The 13,863-nt window shown below is 42.0% G+C and overlaps 1 protein-coding gene across 1 annotated transcript in view; it reads left to right on the forward strand.

Moving 5' to 3' along the window:
- Positions 1-13,863, forward strand: part of STK10 (serine/threonine kinase 10) — a 97,142-nt gene that overhangs the window by 53,698 nt on the left and 29,581 nt on the right. Inside the window, exon 3 of the mRNA XM_054977371.1 lies at positions 13,320-13,368. Within this exon, the coding sequence (XP_054833346.1) occupies positions 13,320-13,368 (49 nt within the window). The remainder of the gene's footprint in view (positions 1-13,319; positions 13,369-13,863) is intronic.

The following is a 13,863-nucleotide window of genomic DNA, read 5'->3' on the forward strand; positions in this document are numbered from 1 at the left end:
CTAGTCTTTCTAATAAAGCAAGATATCAAAAATGTAAATGCTTATTAAGATAAAACCTACAAAGATGGAACTGATGAGGGCAACAAGAATATACAGTGAAGTCCTATGCAGAGTTACTGCTTAGACTGGAGTAACTCTGCTTAGGATTTCACTGTAAGTTTCCTAATATTTGTCAATTTAATCTAAGTTTAAATCAATCAGATTTACTATGAAATGCTTTGAAGTTCCCATAACACATTACAAAAGTAAGTTTCTCACCTTTCAGCCCAAACCCTAATCTGCTCTCTGGGTTAGCACTTTTATTATTTTATGTGATAGCACAGATAAACCGTGATTAGTTTGAGATTTAATTAATTATTCATATTTTCAATCATGTGACATTCTACCTAGCCAAAAAGTAATACTATGACCAGCTGCGAGACCAGTAAAGATGACAAGAAAACTTAAGTGAGCAGATCATCATTGGTCCAGTCTAACAATTAGAGCAGCAGTGTAGCGTGGGTTAGGTGTGCCCGGGGCAGGAGGTGGCGTCCCTGCCCTTGTGCACACACTGGACCCTGGTCCATGTAGGGCGCATGCTCTGCCTCCCCCAGAGAGCTCCTGGGTTCGGGCCGTTCACCTCACTGCCCCTTACCACTTTGCCACAGCTGCCCGCGCCACCACTGGGCGCTGAGTTGATAGCAGTGGTGCAGGCGGCTGCGGCAAAGAAGTAAGGGGGAGGCAAGCAGTCCGAACCGCGGGAGTGGGGAGAGGTGACGAGCAGGGAGGCGGGCCACTTGCCACGCCGCTGGGGCGCCTGGCTCAGTGGGTGCCAAGCTGGCGGCGGCAGCGGTGAGGCAAGTGGCTGTGATGAAGAGGGGGAGGCGAGCGGCCTGAACCACAGGAGCAGGGAGGAGTAGGGAGATGAGCGGGGAGGCAGGATGCCTGCTGCTCCACCTACTATGCCACCTGCCACAGGAGTGCGGCACCCGACTCGCTGGGTGCTGAGCTGGCGGTGGTGACGCAGGTGGCTGCAGTGAAGAGGCCGGGAGACAGGCTGGGAGCGCTCCTGGAGAGAGGACGTGGAGGTGGCGCCCCTCAAAATTTTGCACGCGGAGCGGCTGCCCCCTCACCCTCCCCATGCTACACCACTGAATTAGAGAACATTTATCCAATACTTGCCGCTATTTTTAATTGGCTGTCAAAGATGAAAGCACACCTTTGTAGTTATACAACATGCCAGAAAAAAATACAGTAAAGTTCATACAGAGTTCACTAGAATACATGTGTATCACTAAGTGTAATGTGCTCTAATCCATATTTTCATGACAATCCACTTGGATCAAGCATCTTTCAATCAAGTATTCATAACTTACCCAATGCAAAAGCACAGCTGACTAAAGAAATGCAAAGTGGCATAGGTCAGTAATTTGAATGAGAGACCACTCGGAGCCCCATGGAAGAACAGGATATATGTATAATATTTAAAAAGAATAGGGATTTGAGGATATCTGGACTTATAAACACTTATAAATGGGTGTTTAAATTGTTATAATGGTCTTCAAGATCTATCAATAACAAAGATCTTAATTTTAACACCCAAATACTCTTTTTTTAAAAAAAACGGGTACCTTTCCTTTTCCAAATACTCTTTTTTTTAAAGAACTAATACCTTTCCTTTTTCCATCTCTCTTTGTAATTTGCTGTTGGGGTTGATTGGTTGCTTTCCCAAATATTTTTCCTTGTAGGCTATTTTTTCTCAGAAAATATAAGTCATTATGTCCTATCTTCTTGATGAATAGTATCCTTGTATTGTAGAGGAATAATGGCAGACTGGAAGCAATCTGTTTTACAGAGAGCTAGTTATTTAAATTCCACCTACTGAATGCCTTTATGCCAGACAAGCTGTTGACATTTTGGGAGTTTTTTCTCCAATAAAGATTGTCTTGTATTGTTCTGTGAAGTCACCAGAAATCTGCCATGACTTGTGGGGTCACTTGAGTGCTTAGGACTGGAGGTGTGGGTGCAGTCTTTAAGTCCGCTTTTATACTTCAAGGGTTTTTAATAAGTCTTGTCAGTCCTGGTCTCTGGGCAGCTGAGGACAGATCCAAATGAAACCAGTCTGTGGTCAGTAAGAGAACCTTTGATTCTCAGTAAGACCTGTAAGCAAGCCTCATTTGGAAGCATTCAGAGGTGTATGTTTTATTGGATGTAATCCGCCCTGATCCTGCCTGTGTGGGGAGGGCGGAATAAAAATCAAAAATAATAAATAAAATAAATAAGGGAAACTTCAGCCCAATATAACCTCTCCAAGTCCAAGCCCCACTCTGGAAGGCAGCTCCAGACCATTTCCATTCCCTGCTGCCCTTTGGTTGCAATCCTACACAGCTTTAGACTGGAGAGGTGAAATTGACAGAGCCTTCAGGGAGGCAAAGATGAAATTAACAAACCCTCCAAGGAGCGATCTCTTCTGGCACTGTCTTTTAAAACTACGCTTCCAGGCTAACATTGCATCTCCCTACATGTGATGAACACGCGCCAAGGTATCTCATCTAGAGAGACTCTGAGATGCTTTGTTTTTTAACTGGAGATGCCAAGGAATGAATCAGGAACTTTCTGCATGCAAAGTGTGTGCTCTTCCACTGAAAAAGCTCCCATGAACTGATATCACCTGCCTGTTCTAGCCTGTTGACGCAAGTAGAACAAAGAGGATACAGTTCCCTCCTTTTAGCGGGAACTGAAGCCTGAACTGATAATTCTTATGCCACTAGTTTAAGAACCTCTGCAAACTCTCATCCTTATCACTCCTGAGCAAATATGTCTTTAGTCTGACAGAGCTCTAAAACTGTAAACTCTAACAAAAGGGAAAGTTACTCCTGTTACTTCACAAGTTTGACTATTGATGCTCATGTAAAATTCCATGCTCTAGTACAGTGATCTTCATCTTGGGGGGAGGGGGCTTACTCAGTTGTGGAGAGGTATCTTTATAGCACAAGCAGATCCAATAACACCCCCCTCCCCCAATAAACATCCCTCTTGCCTTCTTTTTCTAAATAGTTTTGAGCACTGCATACTTGAGGTACTGTTCCCTTCCTGGCATCCCAGTAAAGTCTCTACAAATGACCCGAAGAGGGTCTTTGTAATGGTACCTTTAAAGAGCAGGTGTGTGAGGAGAAATTGTTTTGGCGCTTTCATCTAGACATGGGCACGAATTGAAATATGAATGAAATTTTGTGACGAATTGGGCCAATTTGTGTATTGCAAAAATGCATTTTGTGGGGCCACGTTTTTCATGAAATCCACGACTTTTGGGGCCGATTCATTCAATTTGTGAATGCTTCATGATGCCAGACAGGCTGGCACCGATCCATTGATTCCCTAGGCAACATAGGCCCAGAATATCTGCAGACCTTTTGTTGCCATGGAAACCCCAATCTTAGTCGACATAACCTTGATAGGCAGCTCTCCCTGCCAACCTGAGATCTCCCATTCTCTTCTATGAGAGCAACAAGCTGGGGGGAGATGAGCCTTCTGTAGCCATGGAAACACCAGTCTCATCCTTCCAAACCCTGTTAGGCAGGTCTATCTGCCAGCCAGAGAGCTCCTGTTCTGCTCTATGTGAGCATTTCTTATATAAGGCACCGCTCTGTGCCTCCCGCTTTCAGTTCCAGTAGACAGAGGGAGAGGGAGGGGCTGTTACTGGGATTTGGAATGAGAGAGAGTGGATTTGGGAGCTTTTGGCTGGATTTGCTGCTGCTTCAAAAGAGACTGAAAAGACTCTTTTTTTTCTGCTCTTGTCCTTGCTGGGAAGGTTGTTGGGTGAGGGTGCCTTTGAAGTCTCCCTGCGAGTTTGGCATCTCTGAGTATGAACAGGGCCATTGTAGGGCCCCGGGATCTGACGAATCACGAACCTAATGAATCGTTTCATGAAATGGGACACTTTTGTGGAAGTTCGTGGTTCGTGAAAAGTGAAACGTGATGAACCACGAAACTCAGGGTTCATTTTTTTCCTGTTTCATGCCCATCTATACTTTCATCCCTACAGGCATGGCTTTCATGAACATTCATCAGAACCTGGGCTTGGGCATATTCCACAAGTTGCTTATGAGTCTGTCAATTGGGGGTGATTGTTATTTTAATTTACTTAGTACTCAGATATTGGTAGCAGAGTAAGCACATTATTTAAAATTGGACTATTGTGGATATGGGTGCACATATGGAGGGACTAGCTCACTGCAAACAAATAAACATCATGTAAATACTTCAGAAAGAAAACTAAGGAAAGTTGACTTTAACTGGATCCTCACAATATTTTTTTCCAAACCAAATTTAAAGCCAAAGTTGCTATACAGCCTTAAGGGTCACTAGTATTCTCTGAGAAACATGTGTTTATTTGGATGCAAATGTAAAAGAAATATTCCACATGTAAAATGACATATATTCCAAGGTAAAGAATGAATACTATTTTCTATGGTCAGACTTAAAATATAATTTTTTTTTCTATCCAGCTTTGAAATAGCAAATTGAGAGTGATGCAGGCAGATGGCTCATCAATGCCGAAAGCAATGTGATGTTTGCAAGAATCTTTAGAGATAGATTTTGCCATTAGAAAATTATTAGTAGTAATGTTTTGAATTCGTTGCCCTTTTTGTGCATTCAAATAACTTCATATACTTCATCTCAACACATTTTCCAACATCCTTTTAAGTCATGTCTCTATTATTAGCTCTATATCACACTAGGAGGGAGTGAAGCTGAAGGAGTAGTGCCGCCTTAGCACACCTGGTGAGTGCATAGCAGAAGCAATCTTTGAACCAAAGACATTCTGGCTCATACCCTCTGTCACACCATAGCACTAGCCTTCTATAATAATGCTGTATAACCACTGCCATAGCACAGTGGTTATGTGCTTGAGTTGCGAATGAGCACTTCACTGGTTCGAATCCCACTACTGCCATGAGCTCAGTAGGTGGCCTTGGGTAAGCCTCTCTTCTCAGCCCCGGTTCCCCAGCTGTATTGTGGGGATAATAATAACACTAACTTGTTCAACACTCTTGATGAGGCACTAATCTGTCTAGAAGAGCAGTATTATAAGCACTGTTGGGGTTGGGGTTGCCAACCACCAGATCGTGGTTGGAGATCTCCTGCGTACAAAAATCAGAGTACAGAAATCCTCAGAGTACAGAAATCAGTTCCCCTGGAGAAAATGACTGATTTGGAGGATGGACATTATGGCATTATACTCTGCTGAGGTCCCTCCCCTCCCCAAACCCCACCCTCTCCAGGCTCTACCTCCCAAATCTCCAGGAATTTCCCAACCTGGAGCTGGCAGCCCTGTGTTATTGATTTTTTTTTCAAGCTAACTGCGTAAGTTATTGCTCTTGGGAAATTAAAGAGATGTTATGACATCTGAGCCCCTGAGTTTTGGTGGTTGTTGCTTCTTGTGCACTTGGTAAACATGCATTTGGACACAATGTGGCTTTACATTTAAAATCCTGTAGAATCTGCTCTTTCATTTCATCTGTGTAAATGAAGTATTTTTTGTTTACTGTGACTGGAATTTTCTGCACCATAGGGTGTGTAAAATGAGCATAAAGGCTACATTCCGACATCATGGCAAACCTTTGTTTGTTGGAAACAATCTCCAGTTTGCTCAGGTGAAAATGGCTTGTAGCAAACTGGAGCTTGATTCAAGATTTCACAAACCAAGAAGCCTTCAGTTAGTCTTGATGCACAAAGAAAGGTAGGAGACAAGTGCACAGACATGAGAACAAACTGAATTTGTAACTGTCACAGATACAAGATTTATTTCGACTTCTAACTGTGGACAATGAGGATTGATTTCACGCACTGTGTAGAAGAAGCACAAGCAGCAATTCTGATTCCAGTTCCCCATACTTCTGCTATAATAAATGAAGTGTGATTCTCCTGCCTCATGACAAGGGCCATGAACCCCAAGTAATATGTGGGGTTGATCGCCCTTGATTGAGGTAAAGTATCATCTTTCTTGTCAGAGCGGAAACTAGCTGCTGGACTAATTGCAAAAGGGAAATAAGGAATTTAAAAATGTTGGGGATCTGGACTGGTGGTGATTGGGCTGCTTCGTTTTTTTCAATTGCATAGTAAGTATAAGAGACCAGAAAGGGGTGTAGCACAACAGTTGTTTTCCTATCTGTTTTGCTGCTAATCTAGTAAGGCACACCCGAGGCCAAAAGTCTCTTAGGTCTGATAACTGCTGCTCTATATGGTCTGTTATCTATTTACACTCATCACCAAAAGAAAGTAGAACACTGGTGATCTATCCAGATAGAGGAGAAAGTGTTTTGTCTGTGACACAGCTCAGCTTTGTACAAGATTCTTGCACTGATCTGCTTTATATTTTCATATAGAAATAGTGATGTGGGGAGAGGCAGAGTTGGGATAGCTTACACAGAGGATTTAGTTGTAAATTCTTGGATAGTTTCAGAGAAGCAGGGGAACACACCCAACAGTATACAGTCTCTCACATTCATCCAGTGCAATCTTAAATACACCCTTCTAAGACCATTGATTTCAATGGATTTAGAAGGGTGTACCTTTGTTTAGGATTGCACTGATTCATTCGCTCACAAACACACTACATGCTCCCTACTTTTCAGTGTTTTCCCCTGTAGGATTAATAGTTGAATGAGTAGTCAGTTTGCAAGAGGAGGGACCAAAGGTCATGAATTATTAACACAGGAAGGGTGGTGCCAAGTTTGCAACTCTAATCTTTGCTTTCTCAGCAGTTAAATTGCTGTGCCTAAGAGTTTAAATCCCCTTTTGTAAAAGAAGTGGAGATTTTGTATTATAAGGTTTGAATGGATTGTATCTCTCCAGCGAGAAATTGCTGCAAAGCTGTCTCAACAAAACGTTAATTCAGACAAATGGACCGGGCCTCTTAAAAGTATCATTTTAAAAGTGTTGTACTGGTGACTGAGCTGTGGGACTGAGCTGTCTTTTCACATTGCATAACTGAATTTCTTTTATAGTAATGAGAGTTATAAACACACATTCTAACCAAAATCTGATAAATGAGTGATGAGATTGAGAATTCAGTGGTGGGAGGCTTTAGAACTGAATTGAAGGGAAAGGAAATGTGTTCTGTAGGTGCCCATAATACTTCTGTTGCTGCAGTGTGGCTCCTGTTTTTAGGGGCTTAATACTTTAAAATTTTACACCCACAAAACTAGCTTAACATCAGACACTGGAACACAAAAAAAATCATTTACATACTACCTATACAATACCACCTACAAATATTTCATATTGTTTTGTCTATATGTAACCATTGTAATAATTCCAAATATTATGAGCCTTAGAGTGTGACCAGATCAGCACTCTTATCATGTGCTGATTTTGACCATTTTTCTAGAACCGTAATTTAACCATCACTCTTTGTGCACTGTTCTTTGTGGTTTCCCCCTACACTTTAGGGGTGTGTGCAATCCAGGATTCATGAACTAGCAAAAAACCCAGATTTATGCCAATCTGGCTATGCTGGGTCACTTTGGTGAATCCTGAATCAGATCTGGGGAGCCATGCTGTGATGGGCTGGATCATTCGGCTGTGCGGCCCTCACTGAGAAAAAGCAGGCAGCCGGCAGAGCAGCCAGCCAAGCGAGAAAAGGCACTAAGCGGAGGCAAACTCCTTGTAGCAAAGGTATTTATAGAACTTGTTTCTGTGAATGGCTTTGCCTCCTAGATTGCCGTCAGGGGTACCGTCTGTGTGGAAAGCTTGTTCTTGAGTCTGGCACCCATGGCAGCAAGATGCACGAAGAGCTCTTTTTCCAAGCTCTCCCCCCACCTACCCCCCAGCAGGAGGGAACGGGTAACAAGCAGATGTGCAGAGGTACATTCAGTTCAAAGATGCAGAGTTATATTAAAAGAGGCTGGCATCCTTTCCCTTTATCTATTTGCTGCCTCCACAGATTTGTTTGGCAGAAAGAAGGTGCTTATGTATAATCAGTAGGATGGGGTGAGAGAATGTAATTGTTTGGGCTTCTTCCCTATCTGCTTTCCTTTCCGCTGTGATGGCTAAATAGACCATCCATGTACAGAGGCAGTAGACCTTTCATTATCAAACCTATTACTTTCATGCGCAGATCATGAATGCCCAGAGGCTCACATTCACACAGCGAAAAAATGAGTTTGGATCTGATCCAGTATAGTAATCCTTACTTCATCAGGCTGTGCTGAAATCTTTCTGAAGCTTCTTAGAAGGAAGGGCTCAAATAGCAACTTAAAACAGCCCGCCTTGTTTCTTTGGCTTTTCTTAACAGCAAATGTATCTTTTATTTACTCACCTAGGTTCATTGTTTCTGGGCTCTCCCTCTGCATCTTATCCCAGTTATTCTGTTTTACTTCATTGTACTAAACGTGTTGGCTGTCTTCATTATCCTTCTCCTTTCCCTAACCCTCTATGCTGTAAACTAAAACAAATTATGCAAATATCTTAACAGGACGGGATGTGAACTATTTTGACTGTGACTGGGAAGAAGGTCCAGGTTCAAATTCCTGCTGTGACCTGAAGCTTATTGAGTGACCTTAGGCCAGCACACGCTTTCACCTAACCTGCTTAACAGAGTTCTTGTGAGGACCAGATGCAGAAGGGGAGAACCATGTAAGCTGCTGTGAGCTCCTATTCATATCCAGCCCTTCCTCCAAGGTGCTCAGAGTGGCATATGTAGATTCCTGCCCCTCCCCACTCCTATTTTTTATTCATACAGCAGCCCTGTAAGTTAGAGTAAACTGCAACACAGTCCAGGGGCACGCAGCTTCAAAATGATCTCTCTCCAGTCACATTGACTCTTTGGAAAAAGAGTGGGATAAAAATGCGATAGATCTAATACTGAACTAAATAGTGCTGAGGATAATTATACATGAAGAGTCTAAAGGCCGAATCCTGTCTCCTCTTAGCATTATGAAAGTTGTGGGGAAATGTGCAAAATTGCATAACAACGCAGCACGAAATCATGAACAAAAATAACAGTGATTACTTTATTGAAAACATGAATATGCTGCTTCTTCAGAGATGAGGATTGTGCCTTGTTGCCTACAAACATGTGTGTGAAATGGGTTGTAAGATGATGAGGAGGAGGCAGCTTTTGGCCATGCTAAATCTGAAAAGCTGCAGAGTGGTAACAATTGTGAATGTTTATGATTTCTCATTTCAGTGCTTGATGTGTGTGGTGGGGGGCTAAAGCAACCCAAATTTTCAGGGAAGGAATTGAAGCGGTTGTGAAGCAAAGGAAGGTTTTGTTGTTAAACCAGGATTTTTTTTATCTGGTTCAGATCAAAATCACTGACTTGCTTTAATATTTCAGTTGTGTGATTTGTAAATATTTACAGTATCAGCTTCCAGTATGAGAGTATGTAAGTGTGAAAGATGCAGTGATGGAATGGGAAATAGCCTGTAGGCATGACTCTGTTCCTTACCAAAGCCCAAGTTCTGCCTTGGTTTGAACTAACTGAAGTAAGTTTAAACAAGTTAGGTCTTACATACAAAAAACCCACCAAAGAATTGAAGGAGAGGGTTGCAAGAAATGAAAATAGGGACGGATGTGACGATTGGAAGACGATTGTAGAGCAGTGCATAGCAGCAAAGCAGCAGGTCAATGCTTAAGCCTCATTTTGCTGATCACTGGCTGTCTTTGTCTCTTCACACTCTTATTTAGCCATAAGGACTAGAAGCCTGTAAGATTTGGAGTGCTGATTTGTTCACTAGATGCCATATCTACATAATCATTACTCTTATGGTTTCATTGTAAGGGTAAGGTTTTTGTACTTCTGTTGTGAAGAATGCGCAAAATACAGATATAAACAAGACTTTCCACTTCCAGTCCTGGTGGTATTTTCATATATTCAGACCTGAAGGTGCAGGGCAAGTAGCATATTGTTTAATCAGTAGAAGGCTATAAGGTGAGTTTATGTGTTGTCCTTTACACAAATGGCTTTTTCCATGGGAAAAAAATAGCCGTGTTGCTTGGGATCTCCCTGGACTGCTCCAGCAGAAAGAATGTTGAATATCTGTTATGCAGCTGTTCGAAGCACAGGGGCCTCTGTCAGGAAAAAAGTGGCACACAAGTTGGCAAATATTGTTACTTTTTAATATGGGTGGCACAAGCTATTCCTAGCAGTGTGAGACAAAGATAATAAATACTGACGGATGGCTGAGGTGAAACATCAGATATATGGGATGGGCAAGTTTTGCAGGTGGATGGGGGAAGTGAGAGAATACGGTGAAGAACTTTTGAAGTCTAGAGCTATTATTAATCTGTCTGGATAACAGTTTAGATGGCAAAGGTGACATAGGGATAAGGCGGCCAGAAAGTTGTGTGGATTTTCAGAAAGTCAAGCAGGAATGCAAGGATGACATCACTCCTCTCTCTATGACCCTTCCAGGACCCGAAGATTCTTTTGTTTTATGTCCAGTTTTTCAGGAAATCGTTATCCCCATGCAAACAAACTCTTAATTCAGGGACATTCCTGGATTTAGAGAAATGCTGCTGAAAAGGCATTTCTTGCATACTTCAGCTTCAAAAGCAAGGAATGGTGTGTATCTATAATGTGGTATATATGGGAATAAAACTTGGGACAATTTGTAGTAAAAAGTCTGCACTGCTGACCCACATTATAAATACTAAGACCAGCAGACTTTCTTGCAGCATTATAACAAGCAAGTTATGGTGAAGAATTGCATTCTGGTTTTGTGGCCTTAAGGTTCCACACGACATGGACAGCTGTGAAGTGACTGATTATGAGTATACTGATAACATGTACTCCAAAACCAACAAACTGATATCCTGTTGTTGTTGTTGTTGTTGTTGTTGTTGTTGTTGTTGTTGTTGTTGTGGAAAGAAGCTAGTTCTAGCTACAGTCTGGTTTGTATTGGAACATACTGTGGAAAGTTGAACAGCAATATGTGGGAAGTGGAAACTCTTTTGCCACAACAAGAATATTTATTACAACGAAGTATAACATTATGGACATCAAACAGCTACTGGGGCTCATATCATTATTGCAAAAGGTCACCCACCCATGCCTCAGTTATGATATACGGTGTCAGCTTTTTAAGGCTGCTGTCTATTGGTATGTGGGGCCAACACACCCCAATCTCCCCAAGTCTGCTTGAATGTTCACCTGATTGGTAAGGAATGCCACTGGAGCCATCCCCTTCCTATTAGCTATCTTTATTTGTGTTTCTACATGGACAGACCAGGGGTGTGTGAAAAACTGTGGGCAGGAGGGAATTTAGATGTTCCCTCACACGCCCCAATCTCTCCTTTCAGGTTGGTATAAGTTCCGAGTAGCTAGAGCAGGCTGATTTCCACTCCTCACTGCCCACCCACGCTCACTAGCCTCAGTTGCTCTTTGTATTCTGTGCCTCCTGGAGACTGTTCAGTTTTCATTCAGCTGCTTAGTTGGGGCCACTTGTTTTGGTTGATTTACAAAATTGTGTTTTTCTGCATATCTGGGGGATCCTTTAAGTATATAGAACCCCCTGGCTTGTCTGTAGGGGCTTGGCATGAACTACTCACTATACTATTAAACATAGTGATGTGTGATGCTCACCTATTCAAACTCACTCACCACAGGGGTATCAAAAAGAGTACTTCCAGATGAGCTAGATCCCTGAAAGTGGATGCACAGGTAGTCCAAGGCACCATGACGGTGAGGAAAACCTGAAACTAGCATAGTTGTATACCTCTTCACCAACACTCCACCTTCTGCCTTTTGCTTCCAGAAAGTTGGAATTTGGTACATCCAAGACCACCATGGCTGCTGTAAATGTTTGAAAATCAGATATATTTAGGCTATGAAATATCATTCAGACACAGATCAAGGAAAACTATACTGAATGTTAGAGGTTAGGAATTCCAATGATATCTGAGTGGTGGATTTGTGAGGGGGCTCTTCATGCAGCTGTTTGAAACTAAGAATGTACTTGCTTTAATGCAAGCTTCATGTGTGGGAGGAGGAGAGAGTGCGTGTAGGGCGGGGGCGGGGGGGGGGATGAACTAATTCGGAAACTTGTTGCCAGAAATCTGATTGCAGAATGGAAGCTACTATTTTCATCTGTGATAAGCCAAATAATGAAAATGCACAGCAGATTGGCTGTGACGTTGAGGGGTAACGTATGGCCTTCAAGGGAATGATTCCTATTCTTTAGTGGAGAAGAGATGTGCAGCAAAAAATAATCAGAGAACTTACTATTGCTTTATCTTCAAAAGTTGGATGTGTTCCATTTTGAAGGACTAAAGAGCACTGCTAATTAGTTAGCCGTAAAGATTACATTCACTTAAAACAGAAAAGAAGTGCTGTTAGTTTTATGATGTTTTCAGGCTGTTCTGTCCACGTCAGCTCTCAGCTATGACAACAATCTCATCCTATTGGCAAGTTCAAGTATCTGGAACAGCCCTTGGATCAAGCTGCAGTCAAAACTTGTAAACAAATAAATGCAGGGAGCGTCACCCTTTAGGCAACTCCAGATCGGCCTCCAGGTATAAGGGGTGGGTGGCCCAGTTTTGATTTTGTAGTTGTGCAGGATTATAATCAAGAACTGGAAAGATGTTTCCTGTAAAAGGCTTTGTTTTCTTGCAATTGCTCTATGGGAGGTCTTGGGAGACATGTTCCAAGGGGGATTTTTAAAGGTAGAAAAATGCCAGCTAGGGTAATAGAGTAGCTAAGAGGAGGAGCTGTGAACTAGACAGTCGCTGTTTTAGATCTTGCCTCTTAGTTGGATTTTGCCTCTTGGGTGCATCATCGTTTCTCAGTCCTGTACCTGTAGAATGGAGATAATGTTAATGCTGATCCTGCAGGAGTGTTGTAACTTCTGCTGAAATATTGTAGCCTTGACCAAAAAAGGTTCACTCCTGTGTGGGATGCAGCTTCAGGAAGGATGCACATGAAAGAAGGGGACAGCCTCCTAGCCAGCCAGATCAGTCAAATCAACCCGGGTGCAATGGATGACAGACGTTGCAGCCAGATTGCCATCACATCCAACTGCTGAGAGAATGCATAAGTGCTGGGTACACTCAGAGCAGTAAAAAATGTGAAATAGGAGTAACATTGTTTCTGTGTGTTGGATTGTTTAGATTATGTGCAAGATCTTTTGCACTATGTAAGGGAAGAAAGTAATTACCTTGTTCAAAACTAGAACTTGGTATTGCTGCTAACAGCTGTCTTGTTCATGTTTTAATGCTGGTGGCCATAGATGGAAAACACTACTAGTAGTTACACCATTTTAGGGAAAGGTGAGCTGTATTAAGAAATATTATCTCTATCTTCCCACTTTAAAATTTCACTCTTTTCGCCCCACAGATCATGATTGAGTTTTGCCCTGGTGGAGCAGTGGATGCTATTATGCTAGGTAAGTGTCATATATATCATAATAATGAAACCTTTTGTGGTATTTTGGCTGAGAAATGAGCTCTGGCTATCATAGCCAGCCGTCCCTGTCTTTCCAAATCACTCAAGGTGGCATACAATATTAAGTGTATTAAAAAAAATTTAAAACATAATAAAAAAAACACAAGAGAAATGTTTGCCCTAAAAATTCATCCCCCAACTACCCATTAGTCACACAATTTATGCTATCAAATACAACTTTCATCAAATATCAGCAGTTGACAAAGGCTCTTTGAAATAAGACTTTTATAGACTCATTTTGGAAAGGTGCTTTTTGGAAATCATCTTTCAAATTATTCCAAAATGAAGGAATGTTAACAGAGAATTAACAAAGAATTAATAGAATGTTAACAGAGAATTAACAGTTAACATTCGTGGAGGATGTACTGACCATCCTCATAGTAGGAACTGACAAAACAGGCCAGTAGGAAGATCTTAACTGGCACATGGCGTGCGC

This window comes from Eublepharis macularius, chromosome 4 (genome assembly GCF_028583425.1).
Source record: "Eublepharis macularius isolate TG4126 chromosome 4, MPM_Emac_v1.0, whole genome shotgun sequence".
NCBI classification, from domain to species: domain Eukaryota; kingdom Metazoa; phylum Chordata; class Lepidosauria; order Squamata; family Eublepharidae; genus Eublepharis; species Eublepharis macularius.